Source organism: Canis lupus, chromosome 18 (assembly GCF_011100685.1).
Source record: "Canis lupus familiaris isolate Mischka breed German Shepherd chromosome 18, alternate assembly UU_Cfam_GSD_1.0, whole genome shotgun sequence".
NCBI classification, from domain to species: Eukaryota; Metazoa; Chordata; class Mammalia; order Carnivora; family Canidae; genus Canis; species Canis lupus.
This window is the reverse complement of record NC_049239.1, coordinates 43,867,126-43,891,173: the sequence shown is the minus strand read 5'-3', so window position 1 is coordinate 43,891,173 and position 24,048 is coordinate 43,867,126. Positions and strand designations below refer to the sequence as shown.

General features: G+C 37.7%; 1 protein-coding gene, 1 long non-coding RNA gene and 1 pseudogene across 21 annotated transcripts in view; 2 read left to right on the top strand and 1 right to left on the bottom strand.

The window, feature by feature from the left end:
- PHF21A (PHD finger protein 21A) overlaps positions 1 to 24,048 on the bottom strand; it is a 193,598-nt gene that overhangs the window by 28,237 nt on the left and 141,313 nt on the right. For 14 of the 19 annotated variants that reach the window (XM_038563466.1, XM_038563469.1, XM_038563477.1 and 11 more), the window contains 4 exons: positions 22,089 to 22,292; positions 15,619 to 15,870; positions 14,309 to 14,398; positions 10,487 to 10,780 (listed from right to left, as the gene is read on the bottom strand). In XM_038563466.1, coding sequence (XP_038419394.1) covers positions 10,487 to 10,780; positions 14,309 to 14,398; positions 15,619 to 15,870; positions 22,089 to 22,292 — 840 coding nt within the window. The remainder of the gene's footprint in view (positions 1 to 10,486; positions 10,781 to 14,308; positions 14,399 to 15,618; positions 15,871 to 22,088; positions 22,293 to 24,048) is intronic. The other 5 variants (XM_038563480.1, XM_038563474.1, XM_038563476.1 and 2 more) reach the window with 2 other exon arrangements.
- LOC119864325 lies at positions 8,617 to 8,767 on the top strand (annotated as a pseudogene).
- On the top strand, positions 12,102 to 18,688 carry LOC102155341. Of its 2 annotated transcripts, none has more exons than XR_005373478.1 (3): positions 12,102 to 12,211; positions 13,652 to 13,745; positions 18,459 to 18,688. It is a non-coding gene; the product is annotated as an uncharacterized LOC102155341 (long non-coding RNA). The 2 variants fall into 2 exon arrangements; XR_005373477.1 differs by having other exon boundaries at positions 12,103 to 12,206.

The following is a 24,048-nucleotide window of genomic DNA, read 5'->3' as shown; positions in this document are numbered from 1 at the left end:
ATTCAGCCATAAAAAGAATCTTGGCATTTTCAATGATATGGATGGAACTAGAGAATATAATGCTACATGAAATAAGTCAGAGAAAGACAAATAACATATGATTTCATTCATATGTGGAATTAAAAAAATAAAACAAATGAACAAAGGAGAGAGAAAGAGAAATGAAGAAATAAATTCTTAATTATAGAGAACAAATTTATGGTTACCAGAGGACAGAGGGTGGCAGATAAGTTAAATAAATGAAGGGGATTAAGGAGTGCACTTGTTGTGATGAGCACCAGGTGATGTACGGAACTGTTGAATCATTATATCGTACTCCTAAAACTAATATAACGCTGTATATTAACAAAATTAAAACAAAAATAATAAAATTTTAAAAATAAAATCTGTTGCCGTAAAAAAGAAATTAAAAATAAATAAAAGATCCACAGTGAGACACTTTGTAGTCATACCGTTGAAAGCCAAAGGCAAAGAGAAAATCTTGAGAGCAGTAAGACATAAGTGATGGATCACATAGAAGAGGTCCTCAAAATCGTTAGCAGCGAACTTTTCCTCAAAATCAGAGACCAGAGACAGTGGGACTGCATATTTAAAATGCTAAAAGAAAATCACTATCAACCAAGAATGCTATATCCTGCAAAAAGCTAAGAAAGTTAACTACTAGTAGATCTGACATAAAGGAAATCCTGAAGGGAGTTCTTTAGGCTGAAGTGAAAAGACACTAGACGGTAACTTAAAGCAAAGAAATAAGAATTACAGTAAAGGAAACTATACAGATAAAAAAATCTGTATAAAAACTATACAGATAAAAATAGAACCCAGTATTATTTTATCTCTGATTTGTAACTTCTCTTTTTTTTCCTATGAGATTTAAAAGAGAAATGCATAGAATAATAATTATAAATCTATATTAGTGGGCATTACAATGTATAAAGATGTAATTTGTGACAATAACATAAGGGGGGGCAGAACTATATAGGAACAGAGTTTTTGTATACTATTAAAGTTGAGGTGGTATCAACTTAATTGTTAAAAATTTATGAATGTTAACTATAATCCCCATGGTAACCACTAAGAAAATAACTAAAATATACACAGAAAAGGCAATGAGGGCATCAAAAGTGTGCATTAGAAAGAAAAACCAAACATAAGAGAAGGCAGAGGAACTGAAGAACAAAGAAGACATAAGACATAAGCCAGGTAGAAAACAAACAGCAAAATGGTGTCCTTTCTTATCAGCAATCACTTTATTTTATTCTTTTTAAAGATTTTATTTATTTATTCATGAGAAACACAGAGAGAGGCAGAGACAGAGGCAGAAAGAGAAGCAGGCTCCCTTTGGGAAGTCCGATGTGGGACTCAATCCCGGGACTCTGGGATCACAACCTGAGCCAAAGGCAGACACTCAACACTGAGCCCCCGAGGTGTCACATCAGCAATCACTTGAAATGTAACTGGGTTAAACCTACTAATTAAAAGACAGAGAGTGGCAGAATGGATAAAAAGACAAAAACCAAATAATCATGATCCGATATACATGCCTTCTCGAATAGACTCATCTTAGAGCCAAATATACAAAAAGGCTGAAAGTCAAAGAATGAAAAAAGATATTCCATGCAAATAGTAACCAAAAGAGTACAGGGATGGCTATGCTAATATAAAACAAAATCCGCTTTAGGTCAAAAATTGTTACAGGAGACAAGGAAAGTCATTATACATTAATAAAAGGGTCAAGTCATGAAGCAGATATGACAATTTTAAATATATATGCACCAAACAACAGTCTCAAATATATGAAGCAAATATTGACAGAACTGAATGAAGAAATAAAAGTTCTATAATAATAATTGGAGACTTTAATACTTTGCTTTTAAAGAATGGAAAGAACATGTATAAAAGATCAGTAAGGAGGGGTACATGGGTGTCTCAGTCGGTTATGCATCTGACTTCCACTCAGGTCATGATCTCAGAGTCCTGGGACTGAGCCCAGCATTGGGCTCTCCACTCAGTGGGGAGTCTGTTTCTCCCTCTTCCTTTGCTCCCTGCCCCCAACTGAGAGCTCCTACTGTTTTTCAAGAAATTAAATAAAATCTTTTAAAAAATAAAGTCAGGAATCCCCGGGTGGCTCAGCGGTTTAGCGCCTGCCTTTGGCCCAGGGTGTGATCCTGGAGACCCAGGATCAAGTCCCATATCCGGCTCCTGGCATGGGGCCTGCTTCTCCCTCTGCCTGTGTCTCTGCCTCTCTCTCTGTGTCTTTCATGAATGAATAAATAAATAAAATCTTTAAAAAAGAAAGTCAGTAAGGAAACAGAGGACTTAAAAAACACTGTAAATCAACTAGATCTAACTGATGTACAAAAAGGCCAGTTCATTCAACAATGTAATGTGTAATACAGAGTACACATTCTCTTCAAGTACACATGAAACATTCTCCAGGACAATGTTTTAGGCCACAAACAAATCCTAATAAAATTTAAAAGACAGAAAGTATCTTCTCTGACCACAACATCAACAAGCTAGAAATCAATGATAAAGGAAAATTATCAAACCTAAAAATATGTGGAAACTAAATAACACACTCCTAAAACAACCAATGGGTCAAAGAAGAAATAGCCAGAGAAATTGGAAAATACTTTGAGAGGAATGAAAATGAAAACTCAATATATCCTAACTGATGTGATGCAGTGAAAGTAGTGCTCAGGAGGAAACTTATAACTCTAACAGTTTATATTAAAAAATAAGAAAGCTCTCAGACCAATAACCTCATTTTAAACCTTAAACAATTAGAAAAACCTTAAGGAACTAGAAAAAGAACTAAGCCCAAAGCTAGAAGAAGAAAGAAAATAATAAAAGTTACAGAGTAAATAAATGAAATGGAGAACACAAAAACAACAGAATTAATGAAACCAAAAGTTGATTCTTTGAAAAGATCAACAAAATTGAGAAACCTTTAGTTGGACAGACTAAGAAAAAAAAAAAGAGAAAGGAGACAAAAATCATAAAAATCATAAATAGAAGTGGGGACGTTACTACCAATCTTATAGAAATAAAAAGGATTAAAAGAGAGTACACTGAGGAATTACCAACAAATTAAATAATGTAGGTGTAATGAGCAAATTCCTATGAACACACAAATTACCAAAACTGATTCAAGAAGAAATGGAAAATCTCAACAAACCTGTAATATCTAAAGAAATTGAAACAGAAAAAAAGAAAAAGAAAAAAAAAAAAGAAATTGAAACAGTAATTAAAATCCCCCCAAAAAGTCCAGAACCAGACAGCTTCACTGGTGAATTCTACCAAACATTTAAAAGTACTAACACTTCCTAACTTGTTCTATGAAGCCAGCATTACATTGATACCAAAACCAACCAAAGACATCACAAAAAAAGAAAATTACAGACCAATGTCTCTTATGAATATAGTGAAAAATTCTTTTTTTTTTTAAAGATTTTATTTATTTATTCATGAGAGACTGAGAGAGAAGCAAAGACATAGGCAGAGGGAGAAGCAGGCTCCTTGCTTCTCCAAGGGAGCCCAATGTGGGATTCGATCCCAGGACGCTGGGATCACGCCCTGAGCTGAAAGCAGACACTCAATTGCGGACTCACTCAGGCATCCCAGAGCCACCCAGGTGTCCCTATAGTGAAAAATTCTTAATAAAATACTAGCAAACTGAATCTAATAGCGTATTAAACGGATGATACAAGGGCGCCTGGGTGGCTCAGTCAGTTGAGTGTCCTACTCTTGGTTTGTCTTCAGTTGTGATCTCAGGATAGTGAGACTGAGCCCCTTGACAGGCTCTGTGTTCAGTGCGGACTCTACTTGGGATTTTTTCCCTCTTCATCTCCTGCCCCCTTTGCCTCTCCCCCCACATCCCCGTGTGTGCATGCCCTCTCTACTAAGTAAATAAAATCTTTTTTTTTAAATTTTTTTAATTTTTATTTATTTATGAGAGTCACAGAGAGAGAGAGAGAGAGAGGCAGAGACACAGGCAGAGGGAGAAGCAGGCTCCATGCACCGCGAGCCTGATGTGGGATTCGATCCCGGGTCTCCAGGATCACGCCCTGGGCCAAAGGCAGGCGCCAAACCGCTGCGCCACCCAGGGATCCCTCTACTAAGTAAATAAAATCTTAAGAAAATAAAAGGATGATACACCATGATAAAGTAGAACTTATCCTAGGAATGAAAGGAATGGAATACACCACATTAATAAATGAGGGCAACCCCCAAACACACAACAATCATCTCAATTAATGAAGAAAAAGCAACTGAACACTCACTCATGATAAAATACTCAGAAATCTAGGAATAGAAGGAAACTTCCTCAACTTTATAAAGGGCATTAATGAGAAGCCGCAGCTAATATCATACTCAATGGCGAAAGACTGAAAGCTTGCCCTCTGAGATAGAGAACAAGAGAAGTATGCCCATTTTCATCAGTGCTACTTAACATTGTAGTGGAAGTTCTAGCCAGAGCAATGAGACAAGAAAAGACATAAGTGGCATCCAAATCAAAGGACAATCTTATATATATAGAAATCCCAAAGAATCCACAAACAACTACTAGAACTAGTAAGAAAACTCAGCAAAGTTGCAAGGTACAAGATGAACAAAGAATCAGCTGATTTCTATATAACAGTAATGAACAACTGTAATTGGAAATTAAGAAAACAATTATATTTATAATAGCATCCAAAAGAATAAAATACCTAGGAATACATTTAAGGAGATAAAAGACTTGTGCACTGCAAACTCTAAAACAATGCTGAAAGAAATAAAGAAAACCTAAATAAATGGAAAGACATCCATGTTCAAGAACTGGAAGATTTAATACTGTGAAAGTAACAATACAATGCAAAGCAATCTACGGATTCAATATAATTCCTATTAAAATTCCAACAGCCTTTTCTTGGCAGAAGAATTGAGAAGGTCAATTCTCAAATTCATGTAAGAATTGCAAGGAACCCTGAATAGCCAAAGCAATATTGAATAATAAAAACGTTGGAGGACTCACCCTTCCCAATTTCAAAACTTACTACAAAATTACAGTAATGAAGAGAGTGTGGTTGGTACTGGCACAAAGATAGATCTACAGACCAACAGAACAGGATTGAGAGTCCAGAAATAAATCCGTACATCAATGGCCAACTGGTTTTCAACAATAGTGCCATGATCATTCAAATGGGCAAAGTCTCTTCAACAAATGGTGCCAGAAGAATCGGATATCCACATGCAAAAGAATGAAGTTGGGCCCTTATCTCACACTCTAGACAAAAATTAAGTCAAAATGAACTACTAACCTAAATATAAGCCAAAACCATACGACTTCTTAGAAGAAAAATTAAGAGTAAATCTTCATTTTCTTAATGTGGCCATGGATTCCTAGATAGGACACAACAACACAACAAAGAAAAAAGAGATACTCTAGACTTCATCAAAATTAAACAGTTTTGTTTATCAAAGGACACTACTCATAAAATTTGGAAAATACAGGCTTCCAGAAAATAAAAAGTGAAAAGACAACCTACAAAATGGGAGAAAATACTTACAAATCATATATCTGATAAGAGTCTAGTATTCAGATTATACAAAGAACTCTTACAACTCAACAACAAAAAGACAAACAATCCAATATAGGAAGTGGCAAAGAACTTGGATATTTCTCTAAAGAAAATATACAAATGGCCAAAGAAGCACAGGAAAGATGTCCAACAATTTTAATCATTAATGAAGTGCAAATCAAAACCACAATACAAAACCACTTCATATTCACTGGGATGGCTGTAATTTTTTAAAAGGGAAAATAATAATAAGTATGAAATAGCTATTATTATTAATAAATAATGATTGTGGGAAAATAAGTAATAAGTATGGAATAAGAATAAGATTCAGCTGCTTTGGAAACAGTTTGGCAGTTCCTCAAAAAGTTAAAAATGGAATTGCTACATGATCCAGCAAGTCCACTCTTAGGTATAAACTCCCAAAGAATGGAAAACAGACATTCGAACAAATATTTGTGCATGAATATTCATAGCAGCACAATTTCCAATAGTTAAAAGGTAGAAATAACCTACATGTCCAACAGTGGATGAATGGATAAATAAGTTGTGATATATAAATACAGTGGACTATTATTATTAAAAGAAATGAAGTACTGATACATGTTACAACGTGGATGAATCTGGAAAATATTATGTTAAGTAAAAGCAGCCAGACACAAAAGGTAACATATTATATGATTCCATTTATATGCAATACCCAGATTGGGTAAATCTATGGATACAGAAAGCAGATTGGTGGCTGCCAAAAGCAGGGAGAGGAGCAAATGGAATAATTATTTAAGAGATATTGGGTTTTATTTTGGGAGTAATGAAAATGTTTGGCAACCAGATTAAGAGGGTGGTTGCAAAACATTGCGAATGTACTAAATGCCACCGAATTGTTCATTTCAACATGGTTAGTTTTATGTGGCATGAATTTCACCCAAGTGAAAAAAAAAAGGGAAACAAAAAAACCCACAGTAAGCTAAAAGTTTGGTCTTTGTTAGAGATTATAAACCATTATCTAGAGGTGAAACTGCCCTGCAGATGTTATTTTTTGCCTACCTGGTGTGTTTAAACAGTTATCAGTATTTTTAAAACTAGGTGATTTCTGAAAATATCTGGGCTTCTGGCCTTTATCTTAAAGGAAAAGTTTCCATACGATAAAAAAATTGGCTACTGTCAAGAAGTAGTTGCTTCCTTGAGATGGCATATTTACTTTCTGGCTTATCATAGTCTCTTCTACCTTCTATGTTCTTCTTTTTTTAAAAAAGATTTTAGTATTTAATCATGAGAGACACAGAGAGAGAGAGAGAGGCAGAGGCAGAGGGAGAAGCAGGCTCCACACAGGGAGCCTGACGTGGGACTCGATCCTGGGTCCACAGGATCATGCCCTGGGCTGAAGGTGGCGCTAAACAGCTAAGTCACCCGGGCTGCCCCTTCTATGTTCTTCTTGACACCAAAACCAAATTGTCGATTTTATGCTTGTCTATTTCAGAGAGAGATTAAGAATAAAAGTGGGATAGCTCTTGTATTCAAGCTTCCATTGAAAATTGAAAAATAAAAAGTGTTTACTTCCAGCCTGCTTTACTCATTTATATTTATTGCTTTGCACCCATGATTATTTGAATTTAGAAATCCTGTTCATCTTGGTAGGATAAAGATAGAAATCAAACACTCTGAACAAGATTAGAAAAACTAAGATAACCACGTATACCTTGAATTCCAAATTCACCTTCTGAAACTTGGCTGCATGAATAATCAAAGTTAGTCACCTGCAAATAAATACATGCCCAAATAGTTTCATCAATCAAGGTTAAATGAATTTGGATTGAAGGTAAAGCAAAATCTATCTCTGGTCACTTAGATCTATTCTCCCTGCTAGTGCACCAGTACTAAAATGAAAGGTGAAGAGTCACCAGCTCATGTTTACTAAGAGAGAAGACTGGGATTTGAAGATAATACTCTTATCTTGGAAGCACTCCTTTTTCAGGAGATGTAGTTTAAGTGCCTATGCAAGATACATATATATATATATATATATAGAAGTAGGGAATGGGTAGCAATCTGGCAGTTTTTCCCAAAGAACCCAGTATTTTTTTTCAGTAGCTTACCTTGGAGACATACATAGAAGTCTTTGTTGCAGGGGGAAGGTGGGGTGGGTAAGATATAAACATTAATTCCTGAGAACTAACTTCATCAGTCTAATAGACTTTAAATTTAAATACCTTAGCTCAGTGCATCATTAACAGGTGTTTGGCCCCATTTCATAGAGCTCTGGAGAGACAGGGGCGTAAAAGGCAATGGTATGGAGAATATAAGTTTGTCTGGTTCTACTTTTCTGCCCAAAACATGTTTCCAACCTCAAAGCTCTTTAAACTCTAGCACTCACTTTCTCAGAGCCACAAGGGAATGTGGCTTCTTATTAGGGTAAGAGAGGGGAGCTTTTTATCTGGGATGGATAAGGAAGTTGGTAATGTCTGACAGGGGAAGAAGTGAGAAACCGTTGTTAGAACTGACACTGCCTCCTTTTCTATGCCAAAGTGGGAGGCCTTTGAAAGCACACAACTTGTCATGCTTCCTCTTCTGGAGGCACAGCCTCCACACCTATTCTACACATTGAAGTCTGTGAGGGTTTAGGCTTTATCTACCCTTATATTCAGGGATCACATTCAGCATAGCAGCTGGCACATAATATTTTTATTAAATAAATGTTATCACCCTAAAGGAAACAGAAGAAAACAGAAAGGAACACATCTAGCCTGGTCACACAGAGAATGTTGGATACAGGTTTTGATAACTATGAGCAGACTGTAAGTAGTACTTCTATGGCCACAATATTTATATTGCTTCACTCTTAGCCCAACTATGAGATCTCCTAATTGCTATTGGAAATAAAATACAGAAAAGATGGATAGCAGAAAGATCTGAAGTCAGAGTATTCTGAGAATGGGGTCTGGTCTAAAGAGCACCCCTGCTGACTCAGCTTAGGAACCTGCAAAGCTGTTATGCCAGGTGGTCTGCTAAACTAAAATAGCAACAACTGGATTCCTCCATTAGATCAACAACAAGAAGCTTTGCGCAGTGGCAGTATCGTAGCCAATGAGGTTTATCCGAGGCATGATTATTGCTAATTGATCAATGACAAGAGAGATTGTGGAGTTTACTGCCAGAAAAGAAATTTTTTTTTAAAAAATTAAGAATTCCTGGGTACCTTTTTATGGTATTATAATTAAAATCAAAAGCTCCATGAACATGTAAGGCCAGAACATGAAAAGATATTCAAGATCTAATATGAAAAAAAGCAAGTTAAAAATATATATTATTTGATTTTGGTTTTGGCTTAAAAATGTTAGTATGTGCATAGAAAGATACAAGGAGGAATATAATCTAAACTGTTTATACTGTTTAAGTGTCAGGGGTTAGAATTATGGAGGAAGTTTATTCTTCCCATAGACTATGGGGTAGATGTACTTTTTACATTATACATTTCTGTAATGTTTGAGTTTTCTTGCATAAGGAATATGTATTATCTTAGATGTAATCAGACAAAATAAGGAATGTAAAAATAAAATGAAACTGAAAAAACTATGTCTCTTTATCCAAAAAGAAGTCAGGGAAAAAAATATTTAGCAATCTAAGAGTGTTTTGAAATCACATTCTTTGGAACTCTTCACCAGTTCTCTGAGAGCCAGCACGGGGCATGAGGGCACCTGATCTCTAAACATGTCCCTACCCAAACTTCTCACTCAGCTTGAGCATTTTACTTTCATATTTTAATAATGAAGTTCTGCTAATACTAAGTTTGAAAACTTAGGACATAAAACATATGTAACTAATTTATTTCTGAATGTTCCTCAAAGCACTTTCTGGGGTTTGAGTGGGCTCCCCAGGAAAAGAGATCTGTTTTCCCTTGTGTTTTCTGAGCATGAGATTTTAGTACTGAGCTTTTTAGTGCAAGGTCTGATGCATTTATGAGCTGTCTGGGTAGAAAGCCGGGTGCTCTATGCATAAGGATCCTCTGTTCAAGAAGGCCAAGGCAGCAGGAAGCCTCTCATTCCCTACCATCTGGCCAGCCTCTCTGAATCATGTTCAGCCATCCAGAAGCAGAAGATTCAGGATCACCAGAGAGAGACTATTTTCAGATGAATGAGAACTCAAGCCTGAGCAATTAGAAATAGGTCAATGACTTTTTAAAGCAACTTTCTTGAAAGAGGATGCTTTTCTTTGCAAAATTCTTTCTCATCACTGGTCTTTAAATAGAATATGGTGACTGCCTATAAATCCTTTTTCTTGTTTTTAAGTCTTCTGTCACAGAACCCTGAAGTATTTTTTTCCTTTAAGTATTTTTGGAGGTACTTGTATTTCTCTAGCCTTGTATTTCTAAGAGAAAACCGGACTTTAGAAATATAAACGAGAGACTTCAGTATTTGAGCTAAAACTGCTCTATTCCCTAGAGTTTAAAAAAAAAATGCTTTTTAGAAATTTTAATGTTTTAATCTGGTTCTTCATTATCTGTAATAACCAGCGGAAATCCTTCAAATGAAATCCCTTTCTCTGTTTTGTTTACTCTTCCTGACTTTCACAGCTATATCCTCATCTGGATTCTTATTGAGCCAAAACTAATATGCCATTTTCTGTGTATTGTATCTCCCTGCTTCCTGAGAGCAGTAGAACCCATCTGTGAATTTCTGCTCAGAACCAGCAGGGGGAGCTCACTTCCACAGGAATCTGAATCCATCCATAAGGGGATGGTGGGAAAGCAACCCAACTTTTTTCAGTAGGAATTGCCCTTTTGCACTATGGATGAATGATCACATGATAAGCAACAGGTTACTGACAATGGTGCTGAGATACAGCATTCCTGCGAGAATGTGGTTAGAGACAGCCGGCCTCAATGGCAAGGCTCCTACCCAAAGCAGATGCATACTCTCTGCCTGTACCTGTTTTTCAAGGCTTGGCTTGCTAAGCTGTACAGTCTGAGGTCCAGCGAGTCTGGTCCCTGGAGTAGCTATCACAATGCTGGTGAGCTGGGCCATGGGGAACGTTTTGGCTATGGTTGCGGTCTGTCCATTGACGACACGGACGGGGTGGATGGAATTCTGGGAGGTAGGGAGGGTTGTGGGGGTGAACTTGGTCAGCATGACGGGCCTCTGGATAAGTTGAGGAGCTGCAAGCATTGGAGGAGGTGCTGGGGCAATAGGAATGTTATTCTGGGCCACAGGCTTGGGTCGAACCTATGGGGAAAGAAAGGATAATTATTATATTACTTAAATGTCTCAAATCTTATAAGTCTAAGACATTGCCAAATCTTTCATACTTTAGATGTGAAATGGTATTTAGTACCAATACTTATTAATACTCATTTTGGAATCATTAACTCTACAGCTATGAGGATATATAACCTTATAAAAGATGCATCAGCTCTTAAGAGGGCCCAAATGTCACCTTACAATGTGGTTCTTCTGAATCCAAACCTTAGCTCCCTCTTCTATACCAAGCAGCCTCTTCAGGGCTGAGGTCAAATGCCTAATCCAGAGACTGGTCCCACTCAGAATTTGTGCCCAGTATGGTAATAATGCTTCTGCTGGTCTTAATTCACATTCTAAATTTCTTGATGTCCAAGGCTTCAAGTCAGCCCTGTTTCTTGTTCTCTAACTTCCTGTTCTTGGCCACCCCTTCTTTAAGTCACCTTTGTGGGCTTTCTTTTCCTCTGCTCAGTCCTAAACATAACTATTTCTTAGAGTTTCGTCCTGGAACCTCTTTTCTTCCCAACCTCCTCAATCTTCCTGGGAGTTCTCAGCCATCCCACGGCTTCAAATACCTGTGTACTAAAGATGTCCATACTTGTATCTCAGAACCACACATTTCCTGAACTTCAGAAGCATACACTTAACTGCCTGTCATGTATCTCTACTTGGATGGCTCACAAGAAATTAAAAACCAACATGTCTAGGAGCTCCTGGCTTAGTCAGTGAAGAGCACGACTCCTGATCTCGGGGTTGTTAAGTTTGAGCCCCATGTTGGGTGTAAAGATTACTTAAAAATAACATCTTAAAATAAATAAATAAATAAAATCTTTAAGAACAACAATAAAAAATCAACATGTCTAAAATTCTTCTATTTCTTCCTCCAACCTTTCCCTTCTTCCTATTATCATCACCTCAGTAAATGGTCTTTTCTTACTACATAAACTTCAGAACCATTCTTGATGCTTCCTACTCCACCTCTGCTTCCTAAATCCTTCTCAAATATGGCTACTTTCTATCAGTGCCATCGTTCTACCTTACGTTTGGCTTACTGGAACAGTGACAAAAAATTATGATTAAAAACATGGGGTCAGCCTTGCCCGGGTTCAAATCCTGGTTCCTACCCCTTACTAGCCAGGTAATCTCAAGTAACATACCTGATTTAAGCCAGCATTTTTCGAACTTTCTGTACTGTGACCCTGTGGGCAAAATCTTTTCCCCTTATGCATGAAAGTTTGACCTGCAGGTAACTCCCCAGCTCTGTTCCCCTGGAAACCTGATTAAGGGTAAGAATGTCAACTATGTTACCAGGCAACATTGTTTATGGTAAAAAATGATCCCTTACTGCTAAACTGAATCTGAATGGGGAGAATTATAAATACCTGATGGGACACCATGCTTTGGGCTTCATGAAGTAAGGTGACTCTTTTAACTGAGTATGTCCACTGGGGGGACCTTGAAAGCCACAGCTATGGAATTGGTACAAGATACACTGGTTCCTGTGAGGCATAAGACTCTGCCAGGATGGCTCTCCCATCGTCCTGATCAAGATCTCATTTCCCTACACCTAAGCTATCACTAGACAGTTGTAGAGACTGCTATACAGGCTGACGAAAAATGTCTGATGCTATCTTGCTAGTAAGCTCTGGTTTCTGTCTTGTGTTGTTCCAAGCAGACTAGTACCAAGTGTGGGCCCTGAGGGTCTTCCGAGTCTGAATATTGAACTGAATTTAAGATGACCCTGTGGTGGCTGCTACAGACACACAGTAGGGAATACATTTCTTACTGTAACCAGTACATGCATATAGACATAGATCTGTATCTCTATAAAACAAAAATTTCACAAAACATTACACAAATGCTATGTACTCTAATGTTTCATATTCTGTTTTGTTCATTTTGTTTAGAAATTCTGGTTATCATCCATTAAATTGATTTCATACAGAGCACTGATATGTCATGACCCATTGTTTGGAAAACATGGACTAAGCCCTAGGTTCCCTATCTAAAAAAAAGTAATACCTACTTTCACAGGGCTGTTTTGAGGATTAAAATAGATACCCACAGAAAGTGCCTAGTGCTGTAAGTGGCACCTTGCAGGAGTTTTTAAACATTAGCTGCTATTGTTGATAATGTCCTAACTATTCTTCTTGCCCACAGTCTTGATCATATCCAATCTATTCTCTTTCTCTACACAATGACAAGAGGAATGTTCTAAAACAAAAACCTCATCATTTCAAGTAGAAATGTTTTCATGGATCCCTGTCATTCCTGGGATAAGGGCTGAATTCCTACATAGTCTAGAAGGCTCCACAGGCTCTGGCACAATGGGCTTCTCCAGCCTCACCGCATTCCCTAGCTTGAGTTAGCCATATGTCTTCTAAGGTCAGCTACACCAAATCGCCTTTGGTTCTTTAGGCTTACGTGCATCTCTCCATACTGGATTGGCATATATGCTCTACCCTCTGCCTGGGATGTTTTTCTTCTTCCCCCTAAACTACCTAACTTTACTAGGATTTTAGGTCTCAGATAGAATGTCAACAATTCCAGGGAACTTTCCAGAATACTATTAAGAATGAGTGTCCCTATGTGTGATCCGACTACCCTGTACTTCCCATAATGGACACTGTAATTGCCTGTACAAAGTTCTGAAGCTCTCTGAGGGCAAAGAACTGTCTATCTTGAAAACTGGTCAATATACAATGCCTTTATTGATACCCAAGGTATTTATTAAGGATCTACTAGACAAATGATTGAAATCACCTTATCTCATGTTATCAATGCCCAATCCTACTGCATAGGCAATTTGGAAATCACCTATGGCCAATGACCACAAAATTCCTTTCTCTTTTAACATAGGGCCTCAGATGGGAACTCCTAGCCTTTCTACTAGGCAAGTCAAGACTCCTCTAAAGCCAGACTGAGGCAATCCTGACATCTTGCAGTAAGAATGGTGAGTTCACTGCAATTGCTAGAAGAATACTGCCAGGACAATACAGGCAAGCAGAGCTGCTTGGGCCTAGGTAGAAAGTTCTATGTATAGACTGCTAGTCTAAGCTTTTACAGGCAAGGCTTTGCATTTAAGTATGATGCTTAATGCCATTACTTTCCAGAATAAAACTAAACTTCTCGGTTTCAACTGGTTAGTTTGGCTATTGTTTCCTTCTCTACTCTCTGGCACATAGAAAAAAGTAGTAATTGCATGCCTTCCCCACTGGCAAGCAGGTTTGGCTAAACTTCAAGTAAGTTAACATCCTAAGGTTTAAAATGGTGCTATCTTAATTTTTTTTTTTTTTTTGTCACATCCCCTTGCTACTGCCTTTGGTCATTGCTAAGAAACCCTGGTGTTCAAATAAGCTTCTTCTTGGTATAAGAATCAGCAACTACAACCTTTAGCTAACTAATAAGATCTGTAGAGAGCTGAGCTGATAAGCATACTTCAGGCTACTTAGAAAGGGCCCCTGAGCACTTCTGTCTCATCTGACCCATTATTGGGCTTGTCACTGGTTTACTCACCTGTGGAAGAAAGTTTGGACGTGGAGTGAGTCGAGGAGGGGGGATAAATTGTGGTACTTTGATGGGCTGAGGAGGTGTTGCTTGAACCTGCTAAAAAACGGGAAAAATAAATAAACCACAGAGGACAGTAACTGTTCGGTATCAAACCTAGGCATTCTTAAAGTATTTTTAGCATCACTATTCTCTGGATCAGACAATATTTTCTAAAAGTTTTCATGGTAGAATTAACCATCTGAATTAACATTTCCTGAAGAAAACTTTTTTACTCTCCCACCTACATGTTTTGCCCTACAAAAGTGAACCAACTGCATTTCTGTGTCCTTACATGCCTAATGTAAAACACAGCAGCAGGCTTGGCAATCTTAGACAATTTCCTTAGACATTCAAGAACTCTTGCATGTACATATTTTAAAAGTCAAGACTGGACCCAAAGTCAAATCAAACTTGCTGCCTGGCCAAATGGGCTTTTTCCTAATATAAGGGCTTTATCTAGCAGTGAATGGCTTTATTCTTGTAGAGAATTTTCTAACTCTCAGCATTTGGCTGAGATAGCTGGTTGCTTCTCTCAAGATTCCTAGTAAGTGCTGAAGCTTCACTTTACTGCTATCTAGTTTTATTTGTCACTGGTTGTCATTCAAAAGCCACCAAGAGCTCTTAGCTGAAATTTTAAGAACTGACTTTAAAACCACAATTTGGCTATATTTCCCCCAAGCTTCAGAGAGCATCAAAGTCTAACTGGTTTTGCCCTAGAATCTCACTAACAGTTTTTGTTCAAGTAATTCTTCAAGGGATCTGTTTTTTTCTGATAGACCTTGGACACAGACACTGCTAATTTGTGAGTTTCTTAAATATTTTTTAAGTGCCTCAGCTTGTCCTAGTACTTTCTGGGTGCAGCCAATTTCAAGGGATAGTGAACTACAGGAGTTCAGTGGGAAGTTTTCCCTAAATAGGTAATACAGAACCAGAGAGTGTAAGCATTCAAGCTTCACAGGAAGGTCTGCAAATAGGATGGAGAGAGCTACATGAAAAAGTGTGCATGCCACTATGAAGGACATTCCTCTCCAAGTCATACTTTGATTGCAGATAATGCACTGAATGGGTTTTGGTCCTTGGTGTCAAGGGACACCTCTATAATTATTTGAGCAGATAGCAGGAATGCCATATTCCCTTGTCAGCCCCGAAGGAAAACTTGGTACAGCTGAATGATGGAGACTAAAAAATCCAGCAGGAGCATAAAATGGATATACTCTACAAATGCATATCCTGAACCCTCTCATGTGGGCACACATGAGTAGCAGCTGCTGGCTTACCAGAGTGACTGTGTTTTTTGCCACAATTTGGACAGCCTCTGCCCCAGGCCCAGTGACCTTACTAGACGTCTGCAGGTTGACTGGTGTGTTCTGCACATCAGTGCTGAGCACAGCCTTCTGACTGTTGATGGCGGTCACCATAGCAATGGTAGGTCTCTGGCCCACAACAGAGGCAGGCATGGTCGCAGTTGCTGCTTTCAAGACGAGAGGTAGTGTCTTTGTGGTAATCATAGAAGCTGTAGTTACAGTCTTCTAGGAGACATGGAGAACAGATATTAGGACACTGAAGTGTGATCCCACTAAACAATATGCTGCTAATCCCCAGAAGAAAACAAAGCAGTGATTCTTATAATCAAGTTTCTCGATATAACAACATTTCTTTTGTGTACATACAGCACACTTCTTACTAAAGGGAAAGATTAGTTTGTGCCAGAGTTTTCAAATTTAGCTTCAAGTTCATAGTAATAACTGCAGACAAATATGGGCACAGGATTTTCAACAATAAATAGGGTGGGTTTACAGATATAGAATATGAGTGTACCTATTTATCTGTGTTTTTTCTTCTCTGCTTGCTCTCAATTAATTTAAACTCTGTAGAAGATGAAATCAATGGAGTATACACCATCTCTATCTTTAATTGCTACAACCTCATCAATATGAAGAAAGCCATCATATAATTCTGGTTATCTGCCTCCAGTGACACAAAAGCTATGATGAAAGGACAGTGTCTTTTCATTCTTTTGAGTGTCACCCTTGAGAGGAAGAAGGGAAACTCACATGAGGATTAGCACAATTGTTGCCTCAAGGCAGTAAATCCCAAACTCTAGATAATAAAACCCATTAACCAACTAGTATAGTAAATACCAGCTCTTGATATCAAAAGGCTGTGAGTCACTAACTAAAATCTTTTCTCTGGAGAACTGCCACAGAAACAATCAAAGATCCAGTGAAACATGACAAGGTGGAAACAAAAACCTGTGTTTCAAAAAGCTTTATAGATCAGAGGCACCTGGCAGCTCAGTTGGTTAAGTGTCCGACTCTTGGTTTTGGCTCAGGTCATGATCTAGGGGTTGTGACAGTCAGGCTCTGGGCTGGGTGTGGGGTCTGCTTGAGATTCTCTCTCCCCCTCCCTCCCCTCCTTACCACCCCCTTATAAAAGGCCTTATAGTTCAGAGGATGAACAGAGGTGATAGGATTTGACTGATCCTCCACAAGTGCTGCTGCTCTGTAGCTGCAGTTTCTAGATTTCTTACTAGAGTAAAGGGGCCAGTTACAAAACAAGAAAAATGCAAACAACCTTCTTACACGGCACACACACCTATCCTGTGCCACTACTCACTCAAGATCCAAACGTTTCAGGAACACAGAGATTTGCTCCAACATGCTGATTCTGATTTTGATACTATTCCATCTTTTTCTTCTTATTTTATACTGGCGCTGTCCGATTTGGTAGCTACCAGCCACACATGGCTATTTAAATTCAAATTAATTAAAACAAAAATATTAAAACATCAGTTCCCCAGTCACACAGTCTACATTTCAAGTGTTCAAAAGCCACCTGTGGCTAGTGGCTACCAAATTGGACAGCAAAGATTTCCAACGCAGAAAGTTCTGCTGGACAGCATTGCTCTAGACCAGTGACAAGGCCTCACTCTCCCTGAAACATATCTGGACAAATCCCCTTGTGTATTGCTATTTTAGTGACAGTGTCGGTACTTATGTACTAAGCTGTATTTTTGTAGGCAATTCTTTATTTCTATCTTCTGCCTTAAACACACACATACATCATCTAATCTTCTAACATCTTTATTTTCTTTCAATGAAAACAATTAATGATCATAACCTAGGAGCAATCCTTATTAACACTTGTAATTAAAATCACCCAAATCTTCGTCTCCTCTTTTCTAATCAACAATGCAGGTGTGGTCTCATTCTCTTTGCCAGTGCCTTTTCAAATGTGAAATGGGAGTATAAAAGTGGAACACTGGTATTTATTCTGGGGGGTGGCAAGTCATCTACTATCTACCCATGATGAAAACTAAATAAAAGCTAAATGCTATTTATCATTAGAAATATTACAGTAGTGTAGCAGGAAGGACTGACTTTGCATTGCCAGCTATTTGTAATAAGTATTTTTAACCCAGTGTGATATTAGCCCTATCTTTCAGTTTAAGACATTAAAATACAAAGACCTTTTCAAGTGGTGAGCAAGTCACACCAGATGGCATTCAATCTTGGTGCCAACACAGGTCATGGAAATAAAAGCTCTAATCAGCAGAATTCACTGACACGGATTTTAAAAACTATTGTGCATGCTATTACTGCTTTGAAAGAGGTTGTGTACTTTTGTTTGAAACATCCTTGGTTCAGGTAAATCACTATCAATATTTTGAATCACCCTAAAGTGATTATTCTAAAAAAGTCAGTGAAACCTCAAACTCACCTGAATATATACTTACCATTACCCGCGACACTTAAAAAAAAAAACCGAAACCTAACAAGTTTGTTGACATCTTAGGTTAGCATTTTATTCTACTTTATAAATATTTCTTTACGGCTAATTTCACAACATGTATTCTAGGATCTATATAATTCTCTGTATATACAGGCATAGGCCTAGTACTGTATTCACTGATGAAAACCTTTTGAAAAATACATTGACTATTTGCAGCAGGTATCAATAGGCATTACTTAAATCTTTACCTCTGGTCTGGTGCTTATTCTATTCTAGGTGCTTGGGAATATAAACCAAACTCTTGGGAGTGTTAGAGTTTAAATGACAAAGAGAATCTAGAATTTTGAAATCCAAACCTAATGAAAATCTCTGACCTGTTTGGCAGGAAGAAGAGAAGACATAGGAGAGGAAAGGTAACCAACAAAAAAGAAAGTTATTTTTCTGGAAGCTATGATTAGTCCCTGGCTGGCTGATGCTGTTCAATTGTCCCTGGCTTCAAGATAAGAGAGCAGTTTCGCCACAATGTCATCAAGAGGTTTTTTAATTTTGACAAAACCTAAACTATACCAACTAGAAGTTAATGCAGAAATATATGGCATAGCAAAATCTTTTTTACTTTTTTGCCAAATTATTATTGTTTACTTGCAGAGCATGAGGTGTTGATTTAAAACAGACTCCGATGAACAAATCAGAACTTAGAGGGATTATTACTTTGGGCTCTAGTGAACTTCCATTATCTATTTTAGACTATTTTTGTTTAATTTTGAATGGCAGGTAACTGTTGCACATTCAGGTGACTACAAATAGAAACACTCTACTCCTCTTTTTGTCCATAAGTTTTTTTTTTTTTTAAGATTTTATTTATTTATTCATGAGAGACACAGAGAGAGAGAGAGAGAGTCAGAGATACAGGCAGAGGGAGAAGCAGGCTCCATGCAGGGAGCCCGATGTGGAACTCAATTCCAGGTCGCCAAGATCAGGCTCTGGGCTGAAGGTGGCGCTAAACCGCTGAGCCACCCAGGCTGCCCCATAAGGATTTATTTTCTATTTGGTCTTATTAACATGCCTCTTTATATTTGTATTACATCATTAAAAAGGGCAAGATTGTGAATATAAGTTGAAAGGTATACTTGCATTCAACTCTTCTAGTCTTTCATTCTTTTATGTAGATTGAAAAATTTCCAAATCTACATATAAGGATGAGTTTTTGAGTTAACTAAGTAAAGGGGACTGGTCCCTCCATTCCCCATGCCTTGGTCCCTACTAGCCATCCAACTTAGAATAAAAAATGTTCTCTTCCTACCACCTTCTCTTTGACCATGCTGATTGCTACTTAATAGTTATTCCTTTCTCAACTTTGATATTTAATAAATGCCATATACAACCTCCCATTTGTCCTTGACCTCATGAACCTTTAATGACTCCTGTTGACTGTCCAAAACCCCAACGGTTCTGTCATGCATTGGGAGGGCTTCTACAAGCTAGCCTCTTTCTACCTCTCTGGCTTTCTCTCCCTCTCCATTATTTCCCAGAATCCACATTACAGCCACATCAGCCTCTTTGCTATCCTAGGGCACACATTTACTTCTGTGACTGCATACTTTTGTTCACATAGTTCTCTACATCTGTGATGCTCTCTCCCTCAGCTCCATCACTGAAATTCCACCGATCTGTCCACATCCTCCTCAAGCGTCACCTCATTCACAAAGCACTTCTGATCCCTCTAGTTAAAATTACTCTGTCCTCTGGTCTTTTCACAGCTCTTCACTGGTACTTTCCTTTTATTCTTTTTTGTTGGCTGTTTACATTTTCCTCTCCTCCTCTAAATTTTTAGAATTCTGTCTTATTCGTGAATCTACCCCCCACGTTGTCTAGCACACAGAGTCTGCATATAATAGAGACCCAATACATATTTACAGAATGAATGAAAACAATGATAATATACCAGCTTCTAGGCAGGGATCACTACCTCTTTGTATACTAGAATCGAGCACACTGAGAACACCCAATAAATACGGACAGTTTATTGAAAGACAGAAACCAAAAACTTGGATGGTCTTTTAGCTTTTAACATTACACATCTGCATTTAACAAAACAAAATAGTATAAAACAAGCTTAGATACAACAATTAAATATATCAGGTGGGCCACCAGGTGGAGAGATGCCATACAACACTGTTTTGGGGACAGCCCTTGGCCCCTTACTGTCATTCACCATCCCAAAGCAGCACAGAACTCAAGATTATTAGGGAAGGGAACAGCTATTATAAGAATTATATAAGCATTTCCTCTGATTTGTGGGACATGTAATGTTACTTGAACAGGAAGCTTCCATGGGTTAAGAGAAAGACTCCTAACAACCAGGAAAGAATGAATTCTTCCATGTAAATACTTTCTAATGAAAGTGTACTTTGCAATGAGAACAAACTAATCAACTCTAACAAAAGTAATCTGATAAGCAATCCTTCAGAAGAAACACAAGTCCTAGTCAGGGGGTTTTAGAAGTCAGTTTGAATGCTTAATTTTCAAATAGCCTTGGAGATTATGGTAAAATTTATGCTCTAGCTATCTGATTTACAACAGGAATTACTCTTTTTCCTACTTTGGCATTTGACATAATGTTGGCATTTTCTTTTTTGGTATTGTATGGCAGTACAAAAGAGCAGTGAATGGACAGACTTTTTCACCAGAACATCTGGGTTCAAATCTTGGCTCTACCACACATACTACCTATATGATTTTAGATAATTACTTAATCTCTCTGTACCTTAGTTTTCTTTTTTATAAAATAGAATAATAATAATAATACCTTCCTTATTAGGGTTGGGGTAAGGACTGTGTATGTTCCATACGTAAAGCACTCAGGAGAGTAGCAGTATATAGCAACCTTTACTAAATGTCAACTACCTTTAGTAATCGTTAGCATTTTTTACAATTAATGTATTCTTAACTTGAACAATTTTATATGTGAACCAGCCCATTGTCCATAAACAGTGAATAACAAGTAAATTATAATATCTCCTCTATGTTATAAAGATATACTGAAGACTTGATATTTGTGGGTGAAAGATGCCTATGCTTGAGTTTTAGAAGATCTCAACATCCTTGAAATCATACACAAAAATGAGTGTTACTAGGTGTGAATGTGTATTACTCTGGGGAGAGGATCCATAGCTCTTACCCAAGTCTTAAAAGGGTTGTGATCCCTAAGGAACAGGAAGCACTGCTCAGTCATCCCATTTAAAAAGGTATGCCCATATTACATGTAGGTGTCTGGAGACCAAGGCTGAACAGTATTCTTAACTGGATGTTATTCCCAAATATGTCCTTATTGTACATCTTGATTGCCTTATGATCCTTAAATGCTAGTTTCAATGGCCCTTTCAGTAAAAACATCCACACAGCTATACCAAGTTAGGATGTCATTAAGTCTTCAGTTCTTAGTTCTAGTTTGGACCTGTAGGTTCCATTTCAGATTTCATTCAGTATATTAGAACAAATTCATCTGCTCATGAATATGGACTTAGAAGCAAATATTCTGTTTCCCTGAATAATGGAAATATATCACCCTTCTTCTGAATGTCTTTCTACCTGGTTCCAAGGGTACTGCTCCTGGAATATCTCCATACCTAATTGCTAATTTCCAGCAAAACAATTCCAGAGGAGGCAGAGTCACACAGACTTTTAGAACAAATGCAAATACTTCCAGAAATTCAAATTAAGACGTTAGTTCTGTTCTAACACAGAGTAGTGATTTTTCTTTGTCACTGACTACCTTTCCCCTCTTTGGACAGGTGGGAAATCATTTAACTTTTGCTCCTTAGTAATATCATTTCCTTTTGCCAATGAATTTCAAGTGATTTTTACCCCAGTGTATAGTATAAAAAAGTAATCAACATAACTTTTGTCTAGTGCTAGTTGAGCTCAGTATGGTCTGAAACAAGCCGTAGTCTACATGACCAATAATAAGTCAACCTAGAGCAGGAAGCCTACAGGGCTCTCTCCATACTTTTACCTGTGAAGCAGTCAGGTTGGGAGAGGGTGCAGCCGACTGGGCGTGGTGGTGGTGGTACTGCTGTTGTTGCTGTAGCTGCTGCAGTGGTTGCTGCTGTGCTGTTTGTAGTTTGTTTTCAGATTGTGGTAATGGCTGTATTTGGAACTTGTCTGGTTGTTCTTGCTTTACTATCAGGTTCTTCCGGAGCTGTTCAACTACTCTTTTCTACCCCATGAAGACAAAAAGAAATAATATCTATTAGAACATTGCTCTATCCACTTTGTGAAATATGCAGCAGAGCTCTGTACCTCTGACATCTTTCTGTAACCAGCTTAATCTAAAACTTGTTATATCTAAAAGGTACAGACTCCACCTCTAAGGAGAAATCAATAGCATTAGAAACATTTTATATATCAAGGGAAACTGAGCCATACAGAGGAAAAGAAAAGATCATGGAGCTCACACAGTCAAGCTCAGATTTCTTAACTATTATTAGCTTGGTGGTGGAAGGGCAAGAAGAGTGTAGCCATGAGAATGACTCTGGAGACACAAATTTCAGTTTTGCTACTTACTAGCTCTCTGATGTTTTTGTCAAGTTACTTAACCTATCTGTGTCTCTATTTCCTGTTCTGTAAAGTGAGGAAATTAACATATCCTTGGGGTTTTTATGAGTACAAAGCTGCTGGATGTTAAGTACTCACAACTGTTACTGGTACATTGTTGGTCATTTAACTTTTTGTATCTGGTTACAGACACTGGCCATACTAATTTTCATCATTTTTTTAAATTTTTATTTATTTATGATAGTCACACACACACAGAGAGAGAGGCAGAGACATAGGCAGAGGGAGAAGCAGGCTCCATGCACCGGGAGCCCGGCGTGGGACTCGATCACGGGTCTCCAGGATTGCGCCCTGGGCCAAAGGCAGGCGCCAAACTGCTGCGCCACCCAGGGATCCCTAATTTTCATTATTTAAACAAACATCATATATCGGTTTCAAACGTTAAACAGACTTTTATATAGATCTGATCTCAGAAATATGCCAAACAATATTTATTCTAAACCACTCAAATATATAACTCAGGAGCAGGACCTCTTTGCTGGGATAGGGTCTGTGGGAATGCACACAGACCCTATCTGTTTAGGCTGAGTAGGGATTTAGTTACATAGGATAAAAATTTAAAAACCAAACTTTCTTGAATTTTCTAGATCTTATTCAAATCTAAGAAAAATGTGTATTTGGATACTTCCATTACTATAATATATTTCAACACAATGTAAGCTCCATGAGGGCAAGGACCTATTTTGTCCACAATTATACTCTGGGCTAGAAATATGCAGCTAAGTAAATGTCTCTTCACAGGACGTATAAAGTGACCGGGACCAGGGACCAGGAAATGACTCAGGGAATATGCTATATAAAATCATCTGAGGCTAGACTTGGGCTGCCTTTCTTGGCCTGATAGCTGAAAGCAAGTATAAGCAACACTCATATACTTTCAAGTGAGTTCACCAGCTGAGGTTTGTTATTTCTGATAAAATAGACGGCCATTTTCTAATATAGATCATGAATGAAGAAAAAGAAGTAAATGAAGATTATTAAAGAGTTAAGTGGAACCATATGGCCAGGTTGATTTTCAAATTCCCCTTTATGATTCTAACCAACTTCATTGCACATATCCTCTAAAGAATCCAAACACGTAAGGTTACTTGCTTAACATATCTGAATATTAAAACATTTATAAAATGGACTTGTCAGTACAAAATATATTATTAAGAGAATTTTTATGCCTTTATTGATTCTTTTTAGGCAATAAAAATTTCATATAAAGGCTAATTTGGGGCAGGGAGAGAAGTCTGCTAAACTTTATACTCTGCTAGCACTGTCTCTTTGAATAGTTAATATTGAATAGTTGAATAGTTAAATATTACAAAGAAAAGAAAAAAGGATGCAGAGTCCAAAGTCTTTGCAGAAACCAT